The sequence below is a fragment of the Macaca thibetana genome, chromosome 1 (genome assembly GCF_024542745.1).
Source record: "Macaca thibetana thibetana isolate TM-01 chromosome 1, ASM2454274v1, whole genome shotgun sequence".
NCBI classification, from domain to species: Eukaryota; Metazoa; Chordata; class Mammalia; order Primates; family Cercopithecidae; genus Macaca; species Macaca thibetana.
This window is the reverse complement of record NC_065578.1, coordinates 12,794-34,320: the sequence shown is the minus strand read 5'-3', so window position 1 is coordinate 34,320 and position 21,527 is coordinate 12,794. Positions and strand designations below refer to the sequence as shown.

General features: G+C 40.6%; 1 protein-coding gene across 1 annotated transcript in view; it reads left to right on the top strand.

Moving 5' to 3' along the window:
- ZNF717 (zinc finger protein 717) overlaps nucleotides 1–12,188 on the top strand; it is a 30,773-nt gene extending 18,585 nt beyond the window's left edge. Inside the window, exons 3-5 of the mRNA XM_050786144.1 lie at nucleotides 8,345–8,471; nucleotides 8,705–8,797; nucleotides 10,654–12,188. Of these exons, the coding sequence (XP_050642101.1) occupies nucleotides 8,345–8,471; nucleotides 8,705–8,797; nucleotides 10,654–12,101 (1,668 nt within the window). The 3' untranslated portion in view covers nucleotides 12,102–12,188. The remainder of the gene's footprint in view (nucleotides 1–8,344; nucleotides 8,472–8,704; nucleotides 8,798–10,653) is intronic.
- The last annotated feature ends 9,339 nt before the right edge of the window (nucleotides 12,189–21,527 follow it).

The window sequence follows — 21,527 nt, the reverse complement described above, 5'->3', positions numbered from 1 at the left end:
ATAAGAATTTTATTAGTAACATCATGTCCTTTTGGCAAAGGGCCACACACTCTAATAGCTAATTTATATACTCCTCTATTAGGAGACAAAGTATAAGGCTGAGTAATAGCTAAGTCAGCAGCGGCGCTCTGCTTAGTTGCCGCATAAGGTTGAGAAACTGGTGTAAGGTGTGGGATCCTTAAGGAGGACTTGAATTTATTCCTTGATGTTGTAGGCCATTGCTCACTGGGTATTGTATGCAGATTCAGTCAATAATCCAAGGCTAAATGGATACTTGAAATTGGGATTGGATCTGGTGCTGAGATACAACTTTTACTTAGTTATTGATTTTTCTTTCCTCCGATTATTCCAAGGAGGGTGACTACCAATTTTGTACTTCATAGAGCAGTCTAGAGGAAAGGGTTAAGCATGTAAGCTCTGGGGACAGAAAGTCATATTTTCAAAATATAATAGCTATATGACCTTGGATACATTTATAAAACTGTCTTAACTCTGTTTTCCTGTCTACAAAATGGTAATAATTATAAAATTTGTCAGTCTTAAAGGGATGTTGGAAGAACTAAATGCAAGTGAAGATTTTTTCACAGTAGTGGACACATAGTAAGTACTCAGTATACTATGGCTATTATTACTGTTATTATTGTTAATATTACGTCTATTTATTTTAGCTCTTTAATGTAACAAGTGCAGAACCATAATCTCACATCCTTCAGAGTCACGCTGATCTTGTATTTTTTGGTCCTTTGACTAGTTTAGTGATTTATTACAAGAAACCTAGTTAGTTTGTGCATTATTTTCCTTTCTTATATTTCTCATTTGTAAAGACTGATAAACCAACTACATTTTCAGACCTGGTGACATAAATTGTTGGGGCCCCAAGCCTGTGGGCCCCGGCTCCCATTTCCCAGGAGAGGAGACAGTAAATTTCCACTTTTATCAGTTTTGAAACGACATTTATTTGTCCAATGTCGACCTTTACCACAACATTTGTACACCTCTGAAGGCAGCTTTCTGCCTTGAGGGATAAAAGTGTTCAATTTTTATGACATTCTTTTTTGAAATGTCTAGGTTTACCACACTGAAAGCAAACACCTTATTTGTTATTTCCTTTTAAGGCTTTAGACAAAGCTCCAGCAAATAATTGAGCATTATAAATAGCCCCTCCAACACTAACACAAGTTTTAATATATTTATCTAAATTGGCCCCATTGGCCTTTAACGATTTTAACAATTTTTGACAGTCAGCATAAGCAGTTTTAAAAGACAACGTTTGTAACAAAATTTTTGAAGCAAGGTCAGCACCCACAATTTTCAAGACAGCATCCTGAAGATGGGCTACGAAATCTGGATATTGTTCATTTGTGCCCTGTAAAATCTTCACAGAGGAAAGGGAAGATTTTCCTGTTATCTCTACCTTATTTTAGGCCCTTAAAAACAAAGTCTTGATTTGAGTAAGGGCAACATCATCTAGACCAGCCTGAGCATTAAGAGTAGCATATTGGCCCGTGCCTGTGAGTTGTTCCTCAGTGGCTCCTGGGGGATCACACATAACATTTTTTCTAGCCTGTACATGCACCTTGTTCATTTACCAGCTGTGCAATTGTAACCACTGAGAACGATCAAGAAAAGCCTTCCCCAAAGTCTTCCAGTCTATAGGAATTATCAAATTTTCTGATGAAAAAATATCAAGAAGACCAAGGATAGGGGTTCATAGTTAGAAATGGCAGCTTTCATTTCTTTTAAAAATTTAATTTGTAAGGCATTGAATTGGACTTTATTGCCACCATTTGAAAACTGAGCATTAGGAGCAAAAGAAGCACAAATAATTGGAAACATATCCAGCTCTTTAAAATTTTTTTTTTCCCTCCCTCCCCCAATGGCGGGCAAGGCACTGAGAAAACTTTGCCAAATAAAGGTAAAGATAAGGAAGCTGGGGGGTTGGAGGCACTGGAAAATCCTCTTTTAACAGGGCAGAAGGAAAAGAAACAGGGAAAGCTCACAAAGGTGAATTAGAAGAATGTATCTGTAATATTTGTTGAAGCATTTCCATAATACACTGCATGTCAGAATTTCCCTTAGAAGAAGGAAGAGCTGGCTTTTTCTCCTCTCCCCCTTTTGCTACCCTGGCACAAATGGGCTCCATTTCAGATTTATTTTATTTTATTTTATTTTTCCAAATCCTCAGATACCTTTCCTCCTGTGGCTACGTTACCACACTCCGAATCAGTCTCAAGTAACTCTAATGTCTGAGTGATAGAGTTACACAAGGTCCACAATCTTAGAGGCATAATATCCCCTAACTGGAGCGCTCTAAGCAGAGCTTTTACTACCTGTAACCATTTTTTCCGATTCAGCTGCACTTTAGTCTGATACTGAAACCAGTAACAATGTTGTTCAACATGGGCAAACAATCGCTTCAAAGTCTTTTTCTTTCACTTCTACTCCCATAGACAGCAACAGTCCTTGAAACAGCCATAAATATTCTGAGGCCAGAGAGATGGAATTCCCATAACGAAAGCTTAAGAAGGTTCCCCTTAACAATATCCAAGCCTTACCCGCTCCTAGGGGGTTCCCCTTCTTGTTCTCCCCTACTCACCCGTGCTGACCCTGCTCGCTGCGCCACTTGTTGGGGTACGTGCCGGGGGTGGTGGAGAATGAAAGAACACACAAAAGACAAAGACACACAGCGAACATGGCAGCCACGCTCAGAGCCTCCGCCTCACTTTATTTATACTCCATAAACCCCACGTCAGCAGAAAGAATGCAATGCAAAACAAACTTTCTTTTCCCAGATGTAACCTTCTCAGTTCTTTGTTTCTATGCTCTTCCTTATCTGCCAGCCTTCTTGGCGCCTACGGGAGTTCATTAAAAGTTCAATTGGAGATACTGTCCTTGAGCCCTATCTATTCTCAGCATACTGTTTTCAAAGGCCCCTGCACTAGGTTTTCTTCTGGGGTTTTTATGGTTTTAGGTCTAACATTTAAGTCTTTAATCCATCTCGAATTAATTTTTGTGTAAGTTGTAAGGAAGGGATCCAGTTTCAGCTTTCTACATATGGCTGCCTGCTGGATCTGTTTCTAATGGAGAGTGTTGATGTCTCAAATTGTGATAGTGGATCCATCTATTTCTCCTTCCAGTTTTGTTTTTGCCTCATGTCTTTTGACAGTCTGTTGTCAGGTGCATACACATTAAGGATTGTCATCTTTTTGGAGGATTAACTGCTATGTCATGATGAAGTACCATTCTTTTTCCATGATAACTTACTTTCTTTGAAGTCTACTTTGTGTGAAATATAGTTACTCTTTTTTTTTTGAGCACAGTTTCACTTTTGTTGCCCAGGCTGGAGTGCAAGGGCGTGATCTCAGCTCACTGCAACCTCTGCCTCCTCGGTTCAAGTGATTCTCTTGCCTCACCCTCCCAAGTAGTTGGGATTACAGGTGCCCAACACCATGTCCAGCTGACTTTTGTATTTTTTTTAATAGAGACGTTTCACCTTGTTGGCCAGACTGGTTTCGAACTCCTGACCTCAAGTGATCCACCCACCTCAGCCTCCCAAAGTGCTGGGATTACAGGTGTGAGCCACTGCACCTGGCCACTCTTGCTTTCTTATTGTTAGCATTGTATATTTTTCTCTGTTTACTTTTAATTAATGAGTGGCTTTATATTTAAAATGGGTTTCTTGTAGACAACATATAGTTGGGTCTTGTATTTTGATCCACTCTGACAATCTCTGTTTTAATTCGTGAATTTAGACCATTGATATTCAAAGTGATTATTGATATAGTTGAATTAATAACTGCCATATTTGTTACTGTTATTATTCCCATATTGTTTTGTCTTCTACTCTTTCTGCCTTTTGAGATGTTAACTGAGCATTTTATATGATTCCATTTCCTCTTCTTTCTTAGCATGTGTTTTCTTTATAGCTATAATTTTTTAAACTTTTTGTACTAGTTTAAAAAGTTGCCCTAGGGTTTCAATATACACTTACAAGTCCAGTTTCAAATAATACTGTACTGCTTCACAAGTAGCGTGACTATCTTCTAACATAATTTTTCTCTTCCATCTTCCTGTCCCTTGTGTCGTTGTCATCATTCATTTCAACTACATATAAGCACACATAATCGTGCATATGTATATAATTGCATATGTTTGTAAATAATATGTAGATTGGTTAAGATACCCTCATTCTTTCTTTACTGCTCTTCCTTTCCTTATGTAGATCCAGGTGTATGACCTATATCTTTTTCTTCTCTCTAAATAATTTTTAATAGTATGAAAGTGATAATTTTAAAAATTGGTTTGATTGATACTTAGTGCATACGATATGTTAGGCTTGATTCTAAGCCATTGCACGTACATATTTAATAGACATGATACATAAATGTTTAAAATTAGGAACCCAGAGATTCATTGGTAGCAACAAATTGACATGTTTTAAATCCTATTTGGTAACTGTAAAACTATCATACAAATTTACTATTTAAGTTTACAGTAAATGAACATACCATTGTTAAAAATTTTATTAGAAAGTTGGACTAACTAGGCTGGAAGATAAATGGGTAGCACAATTGAACAATAAGCAGAGGATACACATTATTAGCTAATGATAGACAAAAATATTTTAGAAGAAAAAATACTAGGGCTAAAAAATGCGACTGAATTTGTAACAGCAGAAATACAGCAGATCACTTTTTGAGGCATGGTGATATACTAACAGAAGCTATCATTTAATGTGTAACCACAGTCCATTGTGCTCCTCATTACATCAAATAACTTTTTGAAGTAATAAACTAATTAAGTAACATTTCAGGATATTGTACCAATGTACCAAAAGTATCACTTGCATTTCTATATCCTAACAATATATCTGACAAAAATCCAGAAATAAATCCATTTAACATAATGTCAAAAAGAATAAAGTACTTAGGAATAAATATAACCAAGATGGTGAAGGATCTATACATCAAAAACTGTAAAATATTAATGAAAGCAATTATAGGAGACACAAATAAAACAAAATATGTTGTGTTCCTGAAAAAGGTTTCTTTAAACATCCATAGTGCCCAAAGTGATATGCAGATTCAAATCAGTCTATCAAAATTTCAATAGCATATTTCACAAAAATAGAAAAAAAATTAAGTTTAGAATCATAAAAGAGTAAAGCAATTTTGAGTAAGAAAGGCAAAGCTGGAGGCATTATATTTCCCGATTTTAAACTGCATAGCAAAGCTGTAGTCATCAAAACGGAATGACACTGGCATAAAAACAGACACATAGACCAATGGAACAGAATAGAGAGGTCAGAAATGTATCAGTCAGCCTGGCCTGAGTCAATTAATTTTCAACAAAGGCATACAAATACACACGAGAAAACAAACTCTTCAGTAAATGATGGGAAATCTGGTTATCCACATGCAAAAAAATTGGACCACATTTTACACCATACAGAAAAGTAAATTGAAAATGGATTATGGCAAGATATGAAAACAACCTGAATGTCCATAGAAATATAAGTGAATATAGAAAATGTCATATAGTTGCACACCATGGTTTGTGTCTCAATCCCAATACTTTGGGAGGCTGAGACTGAAAGACTGCCTTAGGCCAGGAATTCAAGATCAGCCTTGGTAACACAGTGAGATCTCATGTCTACAAAACAACAAAAAAATTAGCTGGGCATAGTGGTACACTTCTGTAGTCCTAGCTACCCAGGAGGCTGAGGAGGGAGGATTTACTTGAGCCCATGAGGTTACAGTTGTCTATGATTGTGCCACTACACTCCATCCTGGGTGACAGAATGAGATCCAGCAGCAGGATTATCTGGGTGGCCCTTTTCTCTGGGGAGAGGCTGGTGCTGTGAAGGTGCTGCAAGCGCCTCTGCTTAAACGAAAGGATTACCATGTGTGTACCTGAGAGCAGCGTGAGTCTCGTAAGGCAGACGTCCCTAATTTTTGGAAAACACAATAGGAACAGCTGGGTTTCACACTTTTCCATGTGTGAACTCATTTTTCTAGATAACTTTGGCCTAGTCGATTGTGTGGTCTCAGTGTTTGTCATCAAAACAGGTATCTCCCAATAGTCCAACCTTGGTAATCACTTGAATTTGTATCTTCCAAATCTTGCAGTAAAATTAGAGGTTAGGCTTCCAAGTAACGATTTTGCGGGGACACACACTTTTAGAGCATAGCCAAAGTGGTCTGTAGTCCTGTCAACAGGACTTATTTCTTTTAGTGAGCTCTTCTTTCTTTTGAACTGTGAACTTCACAAGTGTTGCTCTTTTTTTTTTTTCCTTCTATTTTAGGTGCGACATGATGGCTAGAGTGGGTTGGAGTTGGATATTTCCCTTCACCTAGGTCATTGAAGCTGTTAATACCACATCAGGCTAGGCTCTGGTTAAGAAGCAATGCAGTACTCTTTCATATTTCAAAATGATTTGCCTTTTCCCCGCCTGCCTGCAGGTGGAAGCAGGAGGGGAGCTGTCTCCAGTATTTACTGTAGGAGGCTACTTACTTAAGCTCCTAGTGGCAAATTTCACAGTGCTGTGGAGTCACCCTCATGACTGGGTCCCCCTGGAGTTTTTAACTTCTGGAGTTGTTCGCACTGAGCCTCTCACAGTTTGTCAGTTACAGTTCAGAATTTCCTCCTCCTGCACTGGTTCCCATGGTGATTTTTGCTAGTGAATCTCTGTTCTTGTTTTTGCCTGTCTAGATCTCCAATCTTGGGGCAGTGGATTGTCCTGTGTTCTCCCTCCCTTACAGATCCAAGAAGAGTTGCTGATTTTTCAGTTTCTTCAGCTTTTCATTTGTTGTTAAGGTGGAATGATGACTTTCAATCTTCTTACATGCAGAAATAGAAACCCGGAATGTGTTTCTAAAAGTACGTCGTGTATGTCTATGTGCAAAATTGAAGAATTTTTCTTTATAGAACTGTGAATATGGTTATATTAGTATACGTATTGAGCTTTATTTGTAGAATAATCTTCGAAAGTTTGTCTTGGTCAGTGTTTCTGTAGATTCTGCATTTGTTCATTTTTTCTTTTAATCTCTTAAACTGTGATGGCTACGAGTACCTTACAAATTCTGATACTTCCCACATATTTATCTTCTGCTTAGATATCTTTTCTGAACTCTGGAATTGTATATCCAGTTGCTAGTTGGACATCCCCACTTTTGGTACCTCAGATGTTTCCAATATGATCTAAGTCTGTGTCACTTCTGGTCGTCATATTTTTAATTTTCTAAATTTGCAGTTCACTAGACATGATTCTGCATCATCTGAAAGTGAAACTCCCCATTTTACCCTCTGCACAGCAAATTAGCACCAAATTCTTTTTCTTTTCCCCTTTTCCTTTTTAAGGATTGCTTCCCTGTTCTGTATTCTTACTGCTCTGTGATAGGATGAATGTGGTCATCTATCACTCTGTTTTCTTCCCCTCTGAATCTCCCCAAAGTCCTTACCCATTCTCCCTCTAGGTGACTGTGAAAATGCATATTTGGTCATGTAACATACTTGTTCTTACAGGTATTTACACGCATTACACTCACAGATGAGGGTAAACATTACACAGATTTACACATTATTTACACCCGGTGGTTAGGGAAATAGGAGTGTGCACCCTAAGGGTGGACACAAGCAGTCATTGGGCATGAGGAAGGAAATGTTCAGATGCTTATGTACATTATTTTAATTTATAAATAATTTTAAAATAACTTTTGGAGTTAGGTCAGATATTTACATGCAGACTCACTCCATAATCAGTTCCTTCAGTGTTGTGTTCTCTCTCATCACAGCCCGGGATCATTCAGCTAGACATGGTGCTGTGTGCAGTTCCGTTAATATGGTATGTGTTCTTCGTGTCCTTATGACTAGACTCCAGTGTTGCCTCAAAGTCACGAGAACACATGGTTCACATGAAGTACTAAGCATCTTTGGTTTTTCAATGAAGTGCAACTTTCTAATGCAATATAGAACTGTATTTTCTCCTTTCTTACTGCAGTCGACATTAAACTTATGTCTCTACTAATTCATCTATCATGTTGTTCTAGGTATGTGTTTATAATTTTTGTCATCATACCAGATCACAGAATTTTTTTCTACTTTTATCTTTCACAATAAGGATGATTCTACATCTACAAGGTAAACTTTGTAATCTATTTTATTAACAAAACATGATAGTGGCAGGATACTTCTACTATGCTTGTTCTTTCTCCATATAGAGTACAGAGAAGCTACAGTTTATGTAAGATACACATAAGAGACATGCCGCTACAGAAGAATGAACTCTGACATTCCTATCTTGTGACCCTGGGCTGATGACTTGAGGAGAAATGTGCCATTACAGGGGTTGGTGTCCTTTGAGGAGGTGGCCGTGCACTTCACCTGGGAGGAGTGGCAGGACCTGGATGATGCACAGAGGACACTATACAGGGACGTGATGCTGGAGACCTACAGCAGCCTGGTGTCACTGGGTGAGTGAAGCTGCCCAGTAACCCCCAGAAGCAACACTTACTTCCATGTTGGTAAGTATAGGAAGCATTTATAAGGTTTAATGCTATTCCATGTGAAGAATGTGTCAACCCTCTCTAACAAAAGATTCAAATAGGCTCCTTCATTATACAGCTTCTGAAACCGAGCTGTTGTCATTCTGAAAAGGACCTTACTTTGCAGTTTGGCTAAGTCCTCCATTATTTCCCATTTCCAGGCCATTGCATTACCAAACCTGAGGTGATCTTCAAGTTGGAGCAAGGAGCAGAGCCATGGTTAGGAGAAGAATGGGCAAACCAGTGCCTCTCAGGTTAGTCAACTGCATCCTGGGCAGGGAAGCCAGGAAGAGTAAAGCCCAGCAGATATTTGCATCATTGACTTGTTTTCACCACTTTTTCTCCCAGGTCCCATACCTGAGGACAGCTGATCTTTATGCATCAAACATGTGAATTCTATCATCTCCAAGGAGGGCTTTCATGCATATATCCCTGCATTTTATTTTGTGAATATTTTAAAATATTTACTCAATCTAGTCCCTACCTTGCTCTTAGACATGTTTCTTTGCTATTCATTTTCTCAATTTTCTCAGTTGTTTTCTTTTCCTCCATTTTCATGGACTGTTTTTTTCCCCCCGGACATTTATTCATACATCCGTTGATTCTTTCAACACATCTTAATCGAGTAGCTTGTAAGCCATGGTAACTTTATACTTGGCGTTTATAACAGCAATGGTCAAAATAATGTCTTTTTTCATAAAGTGTACATTGTGATAAGAGAAACAAAATAATATATGTTAAGTAGTTGTAAAAGAACCATGTGGAATATTTAACCAGAGTGAGTAAAAAAGGGATAAAATTTAGGAAAGATGGTAAGACAATGCAGTGTTAGAGGCGTTGTTAACTTTGGCATAGCTCCAGTTCAATTTAACTCTTTTCCAATTGTGGCACATAGTAGGTGAATATAAATATATATGTAAAGAGTGGACATCACAATTGGAGATACAAACTTAAAAATCGGTAAGTCAAAGCTGGTGTTTAGAATCATAATTATAGAGGAGGTCACTTAGGGAGTTGAACAAAAAATAAGAACAATCTCATAGTGAGGCTTTTTTTATAATGACATCAGAAATCCTTACAGTGAGGAGGACCCAGCATAAGAGCATGGAACAGGATAGGCCTGGAATTTGGAAGAGAACCAGGAGGTTCTGGATTCCAAAGCCTGTTGAAGCAAAGGTTTCATGTTGAAGGGCTGAGATTTCTGTTTGGCAGTAGACAATGAGAAGTGTACAAGAGACCCCATATTTCTCTGAAACTAGGAGACAGCTGAAACTTGAACACACAAAAGCCTTCAGAAGCATTGAATTATGAAGCAGGGATGGATGTGCCAAGAATTTGGGGGGAGAATATCAGGTCTATTCATCTCGGAAGGAGCCAATAAATGATTTTTCAAAGATGGTGAACCCCACCCGAGTTCCAGAACTGAATCCTTAGGACCAGCAGGGAGGGGATGCCCACAGTGGTGGAGTGGAACTTCATGTATCTATTACAGTTCTGAGAAGCTAAGCGAGTCAGGTTAAGTTAGAAATTTGAAAGAGGCAGTCTTCACCTAGTTTGGAGGAGAGATTTTGTATTTGAAAAATGCCCAGATGCCTATAGACATTCCCAGGGAAGCATGAAAGCTAAAGAAACACTGGTGTAAAATCTGGTCCTGAAGACAAGTGGCCATGGTGGGCACCTGCAGGTAGCTGATCCAGGAATACCTTATCATCTTCAAGGCGGAATGAGAAAAATAGCACAAGATGCCTCCCATTGTTACAAGAATGAAATGGAGAAAAACAATAGAGAAAACAGTTGGCAGGTGATAAGCCCTTAGGGGAAAATTACAACTAGGTGTAGGTGAATATTTTTTACCAAATATTTTTAATGAAACAACAGTGAAAAACATAATTTCACATTAGAAAATCTAGTAATGTAATTTCTTATATTAAGTTAGTAGGAACAGCCATGTGCTTATAAAACCAGTCCTGATTATTGATTTTTAAAGAATCTTATGCCACTAGGAGAGAAAATAACTTCATTGAGTCTTTATATAAGCATTCCATAACAAATGCTTGTGTGTGGTTCATGGATTTTTGTTTTGCTTTGTTTTGTTTTTTCTTCGTTACAGGTGTCCAGACAGTTGATATAATTGAAAGAAGCCAGGAAATTCATCATAGACGTATATGGCAAGTTGCAGTCACCAACAGCAAAACATCAACCAAGGAAACAGTTGAATTAGGAAAAATACTTAATTTGAGCTTAAACCATATTCCAGATGTGATGGTAAATAATGCACACTATTCAGGAATGAGGCCTGAGGAGTTAAATGTAAGTCAGAACATACATATCTCGATTGAGCCTCATGAAATGCAGGCAGGAGGAAAACCTGATGCTCGAAGTATAACTGGGAAATCTCTCACGTGTCATGAGTATTTTAGTCACCATAACAAGATTCATATGGAGCAGCAGCTTTTTGAGTATAGTAGACAAGGAAAAGCCTTCAGCACTGAGGCAGAGAAGGGTCACGGTGGAAAGACTCCATGTACCTATAGTGAGCGTGGGAAATCCTGTGATAAGTCAGCACTCACTTGCCGGAAGATAAATGTCGAATGTTGTGTATGTGGGAAAGTGTTCTGTAAAAAGTCTAAGCTTACCAAACATCAGAAAATACACACAGGAGAGAAACCCTATAAATGTGTACTATGTGAGAAATCCTTCATTAAGAAATCATACCTTGCAAATCATCAGAGAACACATACACGGGAGAAACCCTTTGCATGTACCAAATGTGAGAAATCGTTCTGTCAGAAGTCAAACCTAATTGTTCATCAGAGAATCCACACAGGGGAAAAGCCCTATGAATGTCATGAATGTGGGGAAACCTTCTGCCAAATGTCAGCCATTATTTATCATCACAGAATACACACAGGAGAGAAACCCTATGAATGTATGGAATGTGGGAAAACCTTCTACCAGAGGTCAGCCCTCAATGTACATCAGAGAATTCACACAGGAGAGAAACCATATAGGTGTAATGAATGTGGGGAAACCTTTTATCAGAAGTCAGTCCTCACGGTACATCAGAGAATTCACACAGGTGAGAAGCCATATGAATGTAAAGAATGTAAGAAAGCTTTCTACCATAAGTCTGCCCTCACGGTACATCAGAGAACTCACACAGGTGAGAAGCCATATGAATGTAAAGAATGCAGGAAAACTTTTGCTCAGAAGTCAAAACTTACTGTACATCAGAGAACTCACACAGGAGAAAAACCCTATGAATGTAATGAATGTGGAAAAACATTTTGCCTGAATTCAGTTCTCATTATACATCAGAGAACTCACACAGGTGAGAAACCATATGAATGTAATAAATGTGGAAAAACCTTTAGCCAAAAGTCAAACCTCAGGATGCATCAGGGTACTCACACAGGTGAAAAACCCTATGAGTGTGTGAATGTGGGAAAACCTTCTACCAGAAGGCAGTTCTCACTAAACATCAGAGGACTCACACAGGGGAAAAACCCTATGAGTGTAATGAATGTGGGAGAACTTTTAGCCAGAAGTCAAACCTGAGGATGCATCAGAGTACTCACACAGGGGAGAAACCCTACGAATGTAATGAATGTGGAAAATCCTTCTACCAGAAGTCAGTGCTCACCACACATCAGAGAACTCACACAGGAGAAAAACCCTTCAAGTGTAACGAATGTGGAAAAACCTTTCGTCAGAGGGCAAACTACAGCAGGCATCAGAAAACTCACACAGGACAGAAGCCTTATAAATGTAATGGATGTAGGGAAACCTTCTTCCAGAAGTCAGCCCTCACTGTACATGAAAGAATTCACATGGGGAAGAAATCCCATGAATGTAAGGAATGTGGGAAAATGTTCTACCAGAAGTCATCCCTCATGATACATGAAAGAATTCACACAGGGGAGAAGCCGTATGAATGCAAAGAATGTGGGAAAAGCTTTTGCCAGAAGTCAACTCTCAATAGACATCAGAGAATTCACACACATGAGAAACCATATGAATGCAAAGAATGTAGGAAAGCTTTCTACCAGAAGTCATCCCTCACTGTACATTACAGAACTCACTCAGGTGAAGAGGCCTGTTAACATACTGAAGGTGTGAAAAGCCTTAGTAGCAAATGAAATCCTACAGCATATCAGTGGATGCATACAGGAAATAAACCCTGTGCATGTAACCAGTGTGAGAAATCCTTCAACCACAAGTCAAGCCTTAATACCCATCAGAGAAGTCACACAGGGAAAGCCCTGTGGCTGTATGAGTGTTGGAAACACCTTTTAGCAGAAGTCAGACCTCAGGAGGCATCAAGAAATTCTTACAAGGGAGAAAGCCTAAGAGTGTAATGAATGTGGGCTGGGCGCGGTGGCTCACACCTCTAATCCCAGCATTTTGGGAGGCCGAGGAGGGCAGGGAGGCCGAGGAGGGTGGATCATGAGGTCAGGAGATGGAGACCATCCTGGCTTACACAGTGAAACCCCGTCTCTACTAAAAATACAAAAAAGCTAGTTGGGCGAGGTGGCGGGCACCTGTAGTCCCAGCTACTCAGGAGGCTGAGGCAGGAGAATGGCATGAACCTGGGAGTTGGAGGTTGCAGTGAGCCGAGATGGTGCAACTGCACTCCAGCCTGGGCGACAGAGCGAGACTCCAATCTCAAAAAAAAAAAAAAAAAAAGTGTAATGAATGTGCAAAATCCTTTTGTCTGAAGTAACACCTCAGCAGGTATTAGGGAATTCACACGAGAGAAACCCTGTGTGTCAGAGACTGGCTAAATGTGTTCTACAAAATTCACACCTTTTTCTGTTGGACACACGGCATTTCTCAGCCCTCTGTTTTTGTGGCTGCATCAGATAACAGCTCTGCAGTAGAATATGTACCCATGTGGCTGGGAGTGGTAGCTCACGCCTGTAATCCCAGCACTTTGGGAGGCTGAGTTGGGCAGATCACGAGGTCAGGAGTTTGAGACTAGCCTGACCAATGTGGTGAAACCTCATTTCTACTAAAAAATAGAAAAATTAATAGCCGGTTATGGTGGTGTGCACCTGTAATCCCAGCTACTCTAGAGGTTGAGGCAGGAGAATTGTGTGAACCCGGGAGGCAGAGGTTGCAGTGAGCCAAAATTGCGCCATTACACTCCAGCCTGGGCGACAGAGCAAGACTCCGTCTCAAAAACAAAACAAAACAAAGTATGCAAGTGATGATCCTTACGGGCCTGGCCCTTACACAGGACGACATAAAACCTTCCACATTTTCTCAGATCCTGTGGTACTGAAGTGCTGAGGACCCCTGTGATGGCCTTGGGAGCCATAGGTGGGAGAAGATGGCTGCTTTAAGACTGAAGGAATCACATACACCTACTGTGTCCCAACAAAAATTAAAAATAAAAATATCAAACTGAATGTCTATCCTTGGCTTACTCCTTTAGGACGTGTGTTAATCCATGGTAAGTGGTGCACACAAGTGTGGCAACGTTTTTTTCCTGAGTACAGTAGTTTAATGGGGAAGAGCAGTATTGAAGAACGTGTCAAAGACAGACACCTGCTGAGGCAAGGTAAGGTATACAGGATCTTGACGAATAGGATTTTGCAGCAGTGGAGTGACACGGCTCGATTCCAAATACGGCATGGTGAAATGGGAATGTGTAACAAGGGAGCAGGGTTAGGGTCACTCAGGGTCACGGCCTAGAATCCAAAGATAGGTTTACAATTGTTACGGTGAGATTTAGGGTTGCTGTCAGCGTGAGGGTTAGGATTAGGGTATAATGTTGGGGTTGGGGATGGCATTAGCATAAGGAGTTAGAGTTTAGGGGTTGTGGTTAGGATTAGAATAGATTATGGATTAGGATACATCAGCTTTGGGATTTGGGTTGCGGTTACATTTTAAGGTTAGGGTTAATGTTTTGCGTTAACAGCAGTTACGGTGAGGGGTTGCTGTCGGATTAGGGTTAGGGTTTAGGGTTTGGGTTAGGGTTATGGGCTACAATTAGAGGGTTTGTGTTACGGTAAGGGTTGGGGTTAGGGTTAAGGCTTAGAATTAGGATGAGGGTTAGGGTTAGAAGGTTAGGGATGTGTGTTCAGGTTGCGGATAGGGGTTGGGGTTAAGGTTTAGGGTTGGGGGTTGGAGTTAGGGCTAGGGTTAGGGGTTAGGGTTAGGGTTGTTAGGGTTTAGGACTTAGGGTTAATGCTAGGATTAGGCTTGAGGTTAGGTATTAGGTTCAGGGCCGGGGCTGGGGTCAGGGTCATGGTTAGGGGTAAAGGTTAGGCATAGGGTTGGTTTAAAGTTAAGTGTAGGGCTAGGGCTAGGGTTTGGTTTAGGGATTAGGGTTAAGGTTAGGGGTTAGGGATAAGGTCCTGGTCGGGGCTTGCAGTTAGGTTTTGGGCTTTGGGTTAGGGCTACGGGTTAGGGTTAGAGCTAGGTCTGTGCTGAAGCTAGGTCTTGGGTTAGGGCCAGGGTTTGGGTTAGTGGTTAGGGTTTAATGCTAGGTGTTGGGGTTCCTGGTTAGTATTAGGGTTAGGGTTAAGAGGGCTATGGTTTAGGGTTAAGTGTTAGGGCTAGTGGTTAGGTTTAGGTGTTAGGGGTTGTGGTTAGGGTTAGGGCTAAGGGGTTCGGTGTTAGGGTTCGCGTTGGATTAGGGTTAGGGCCAGGGGCTGAGGTTAGGGTAGCTTTAGGGTTAGGGTTAGGGTAGGGGTCGGGGGTCAAGTGTTAGGGTCAACGTCATGTTCAGCATTAAAGGGTCAGTGGTCCAGTTAGGATTGGGCTAGGGTTAGGGCTAGTGTTAGGGCAGGGTTAGGGTCAGTGATTAGGGTTTGGGTTACGGTTAGGTTTAGAGGTTAGTGTTAGGGGTTAGGTTTTTCGGGTTGGGTTAGGGTTAGGGTAGGGTTAGGTTTAGTGTAGGGTAGCAGCTAGGGTTAGACGTTTGGGTTAGGTTGCGGTTGGGTTGGGGTTAGGATTAGGGCTAGGCCTAGAGTTAGGTTTTATTGTTAGAGTTAGGGGTTGGAGTTGCGTTTGCGGGTATGTATTGAGTTTATGATTATGGGTTGGGGTTGGTGTTAGGGTTAGGGTTCATGTTAGTGGTTAATGTTAGGGTTTGGTGGTAGGGGTTAGGGTTGCAGTTGGTGTTGGTTTTGGATTGGGGTTAGTGGTTTAAGTTAGGCATAGATTTGGAGTTGGAGTTGGGGCTAGGGTTTAGGGTTAGGGTAGGCTTAGTGGTTAGGGTTCGGTGGTTAGAGTGTTAGTGTTAAAAGTTATGATTCGGGTTGCGGTTGTTCGGGTTTGGGTTAAAATTAGGTTTAGTGGGTTAGGGTTAAGGTAGGGTTAGGGGTTGTGGGTTGAGGGTTAGTGTTAAGGGTTAAGGGTTAGAGTTGGGGTTGTGTTAGGTTAGAGTTTGGTGTTGCAGTTGGGGTTCAGGTTTGGGTTAGAGTTAGGTTTAGGGGTTTAGGGGGTCAGTGGTATGGTTTGGGTTAGAGTTTAGGGTTAGGGTTATGGGTTAGGGCTAGGCCTATTAGTAGTGCTAGGCTAGGTGTTATGGTTAGGGTTGGGTTAGTGTTAGGTGTTATGGGTCAGGGTCAGGGTAAGCGTCAGGGTCAGGGCCATGGCCAGGTCCAGGGGTTAGGGGTTAGGGGTTAGGGTTAAGGGTTAGGGTTTGGGGTTTGGATTAGGTCTAGGGCTTGCGCTAAGTGTTAGGATTAGGGGTTAGAGTTAGGGATTAGGGTTAGAGCTCGGGCCGTGGCTTGTTGTTAGGGGTTCAGGGTTCAGGTTCATGGTTAGAGTTAGGGTTTAAGGGCTTGGGTTGGGAGTTAGCGTTGGGGTTAAGGTTTGGAGTTGGGGTTGGGTTAGGCTTAGGGTTATGGTTTAGGGTGTTAGGGTTTAGGGTTTGGTTAGGGTTGGGGCTAGGGCTATGGCTAGGGGTTATGGTTAGGGTTAGGTTATAGGTTAGGTTTTGGGTCAGGGTCACGGTAGTGTTTGGGTTAGGATTTAGGGCTAGGCTAGTGGTTAGGGTTGGGGTTTAAGGTTAGCAGTTAGGGTTAGTGGTTAGGGTAGAGTTTTGTGTTGGGTTTAGGGTTACAGGCCTGAGCCATGGTGCCTGGCCTTCATGTTGATAAATTAGGAAATATGGTGCAAAAAAAATTACAACATGACTTCAGATAAATAAAACTTATTATATAAGACCTAATTAATTAGTGAAGGGGTGATTATCCTCATTGCTTCAACATTTAGCGGTAGAATTTGACCTGTTCTTAAACTTGCTAATAATAAATGTTTCACAGTGGATTGCTGTAATGTTAGTGCAGTGCTCCCATCCATCAACTCTGCCATACTCAATGCCTAATATTATTGTAGTTAATTTTTTTTTTGTCAATAGGTTTTTGGGGAATATGATGGGTTTTTAAAAACTTCAATAGGTTTTTGGGGAACGGGTGGTATTTTGTTATATGAATACGTTGTTTAGTGGCGATTTCTGAGATTTTTGGTGTAACTGTCACCCAAGTGTACCCAATGTGTAGTGTTTTATCCCTCACCACACCCACCCCACCACTCCCAGCCTTTCCCCCGAGTCCCCGAAGACCATTGTATCATTCTTATGCCTTTGCATCCTCTTAGCTTAGCTCCCACTTATGAGTGAGAGCATACAATGTTTGGTTTTCTATTCCTAGGTTACTTCACTTTTTGCTGTGTATGCATTATTTCATTCCATCTTATGGCTGAGTAGTATTCCGTGGTAAATATATATACCACATTTTCTTTATTGACTTATTGATTTATGGGCATGTAGGCTGGTTTCAAATTCTTGCAATTGCGTATCGTGCTACTATAAACCTGCATGTGCAAGTATCTTTTTCATAGAATGACTTCTTTTCCTCTGGGTAGATACCCAGGAGTGGGATTGCTGGATCAAATGATGGATCTGCTTTTACTTCTTTTGGAAATCTCCTCACTCTTTTCCATAGCTGTTGTATTAGTTTACATTCCCTCCAAAAAATGTAAAAGTGTTCCCTTTTTACCACATCCATGCCATCATCTATTATTTTTTGATTTTTTGATTATGACCATTCTTATAGGAGTGAGGTGGCATTGTATTGTATTGTGGTTTTAATTTGCATTTCCCTGATAATTGGTTATGTTGAGTATTTTTTCATGTGTTTGTTGGCCAGTTGTAGATCTTCTTTTGAGAATTGTCTATTCATGTCCTTAGCCCACTTTTTGACGGCACTTTTTTTCTTGCTGGTTTGTTTGAGTTCCTTGCAGATTCTGGATATTAGTCCTTTAATCAGAAGTATAGATTGCGAAGATTTTATCCCACTCTATAGGTTATCTGTTTACTCTGCCGATTATTTCTTTTTACTGTGGAGAAGCTTTTTAGTTTAATTAAGTCCCATCTATTTATCTTTGTTTTAGTTGCACATGTTTTTTGGGTTATTGGTCATGAAGTCTTTGCCTAAGCCAATGTCTAGAAGAGTTTTTCCAATATCATCTTCTAGAATTTTTATGGTTTCAGGTATTAGATTTAAGTCCTTGATCCATCTTGAGTTGATTTTTGTATAGGGTGAGAAATGAGGATCCACTTTGATTCTTCTGTGTGTGGCTTGCCATTTATCCGAGCACCATTTGTTGAATAGGGTGTGCTTTCCCTGCTTTATGTTTTTGTTTGAGTTGTTGATGATTAGATGACTGTAAGTATATGGCTTTATTTCTGGGTTCTCTATTATGTTCCATTGATCTGTATGCCTATTTTTATACTAGTACCATGCTGTTTTGATGACTATGGCCTTATAGTATAGTTTGAAGTCAACTTCTATATTTGTTCTTTTTGCTTAGTCTTGCTTTGGCTATCAGACTCTTTTTTGGTTCTAGGCTTTTGTTACCTTAAGGTTTGTCCCTTATATGTCTTTTTTGGTTCCATATGAATTTTTCTAGTTCTGTGAAGACTGATATTGGCACTTTGATGGGGATTGCATTGAGTTTGTAGATTGCTTTTGGCTGTCTGGTATTTTCACAGTATTGATTTTACCCATCAATTAGCATGGGATGTGTTTCCATTTGTTTGTATCTATGATTTCTATCAGCTGTGTTTTGTAGTTTTCCTTGTAGATACCTTTGGCCTCTTCAGTTAAGTATTCAAGATATAATTAAGATTTTATCTGCAAAGATTGCATGCAAGTTACAATTATAGGAATATACTATTATAATTATAGGAATTATAATATTCCTAAGGTTTTTATTGCAGCTATTATAAAAGGGGGTGAGTTCTTGATTTGATTCATGGCTTGATTACTGTTAGTGTATAGCAGAGCCACTGATTTGTATTAATTTAATGATTTACATTAATTTTGTATCCTGAAACTTCGCTGAATTCATTTACCAGTTCTGGTAGCTTTTGGGATGAGTCTTTAGGGTTTTCTAGGTATACGATCATGTCATCAGCAAAGAGCGACAGTTCGACTTCCTCTTTACAGATATGGATAACCTTTGTTTCTCTTATCTGATTGCTCTGGTGAGGACTTCTAGTACTGTGTTGAATAGAAGTGGTGAAAGTGGGCATCATTGTCATGTTCTAGTTCTCAGGGGGAATGCTTTCAACTTTTCCCCATTCAGTATAATGTTGGCTGCGTGTTTGTCATATATGGCTTTTATTACCTTAAGGTATGTGCCTTCTATGTTGATTTTGCTGAGGGTTTTAATCGTAAAGGAGTTCTGGATTTTTGTCAAATGCTTTTTCTATGTCGATTTTGCTGAGGGTTTTAAGTGATGCTGGATTTTGTCAAATCCTTTTACTGCGTCAATTGAGATGATCATGTGATTTTTGTTTTTAATGCTGTTTATATGGTGTATCACATTTGTTGACTTGCAGATGTTTAACTGTCCCTGCATCGCTGGTTTCTCTTCAGATCGTGTACATCTTTCACCTTATGATGGATAATTTTATTTGCCAAGTTGGGTTGCCTGATACTTGGTTAAACATTCTGCGTGTGTCTGTGAGGGTGTTCCTTGATGAGATGAACATTTGAATATGTAGACTTAGTAAAGTGGTTGCCCTCCCCATTGTGAATGAGCCTCATCCAATCCATTAAAAACCGAAATAAAACACAAAGGTAGAGGAAGAGAGAATTTGCTCTGTCTGATGATTTCAGAACTGAGATGTAGATCTTCTCTTGCCTTTGAAGTCAGACTTGGACTGTAACTTATGCCATCAGCTTTCCTGGCTCTCAGGACTTTAGACTTGGACTGGAATTCCACCATTGGCAGTCCTGGGTCTCCAGCTTACTGACTGCAGGTCCTGGAAATTCTTAGCCTCCATAACCACATGAGCCAATTCCTTATAATAAACCTATATACATATTCATGCAACTGGTAAATATTTTGTTGTTATAGATTTGGATAACATGTTCTGTTTTGTACCTATTTTAACAGAGTCTCAGTCACAGCCTGCCTTCATCTCTGAAGGGACCAGGTGACCCATGAAATGCCTTGGCAGCCTTGTCATTGCATGCAGGCTTCACAGACAAGATCACACTACAACCACCTTTCTGCAGGAGCACAGGTGTGACATACTGATCACATCATTCTCAGAGAAAATTCATTTTACACACTAAGGACACACAGACACAAGGAGGTTTCCACAAAGGGAATGGACCTTTCTCCAGCACAATAGTGCAAGGGCCTGCCACTTTGCTTCAATTCCTGAAAATGCCTTGGTAAACATGCGGCTGCTCTATTCCCGACACTTTCAAGAAACAGTTATTGATTCTCTGAGCGTCCACAAGGTTAATAGAAGCCCAACATTCTTTAATTTGTGTTTTGTTTTTTGGAGACACAGTCTTGCTCTGTCACCCAGGCTGGTATGAAGTGGCGTGATCTCAGCTCACTGCAGCCTCGACCTCCAGAGCTCAAGCAGTTCTCCCATCTCAGCCTTCCAAGTAGATAGGACCACAGGTGTGTGCCACCACACTCAGCTAATTTTTTTTTTTTTTGGTAGAGAAAAGGTCTTGCCATGTTACCCAGGCTGGTCTTGAACTCCTGGGCTCAAGTGATCCTGGAATCTGCCCAAATTTAAATTAACAGGTGCTCCTATGAATTCCATCAGAGAACACACTGCAGGTGCTTGAGCAACCTCTTCTCATGCTTCCTGAAGTATCTGGGTTGCATATGGTGGCTATAAGTTGTCCATGGGCTTCTGATGTAGAAAACAAACCTGCCCCCTTTTGGCCCTGTGCTGTACAGCATCAGGGCAGTAATTGCTGACCACATACTGGACCATCTGGAAACAGAGGGCTCTGTGTCCATGTCCATGAGCCTTCATGCCCATCTGGCCATCAAGCCTTGGGAAGCAGCACCCCACAGCCTTGGCACAGCTGCAGAGACCTCCTTGCCTCAGGATGGAGTCAAATCTGGAACCCCTGCCATTCTCATCTACAGGAAGCACTGGCCTCCTCCATCCTCAGGTTGTGGTGCTGGTACTGGCTGCCTCCATCCTCAGACTGTGGTGCTGGAAGTCACCCTTCTCCCAGGCCCCTTGGGATCCCCTGAGTGACCAGCAATGAAGTTCATCTGCCTTCTGAATGGATGCCATCATCGGACATGATGGAGCTCAGTGGGATGCTGCTGCCTTCCCTCCCTCAGCTAGGATGTCCCTGATAAAGGATGACACCCAAGCCTCAGCACGACCAGCCAAACTTCAGATGGTCATCTCAGCACTGATGCTGGGCCAACAATTAGCCCTATTTGTACATTTTTACAAACTTTTTGGCAATTGCCAAGAATTGTCCACCTCCCCTCCCCATTGAATTAAAGAAACTTCTTGTCTCAGGGATATTCAGAATATCAGTCAAGGTAACAGATGCCTTTATTTTAACCAGGGACACAGTACGGATCTTACAGGGACACTCCTTATCCCCTGCAGAGTTCCAGACACTACTGATAGGGACCAAGGCAACATTTCATCAGAAAACACAGTGCTGGACTTGTGAAGAAGAT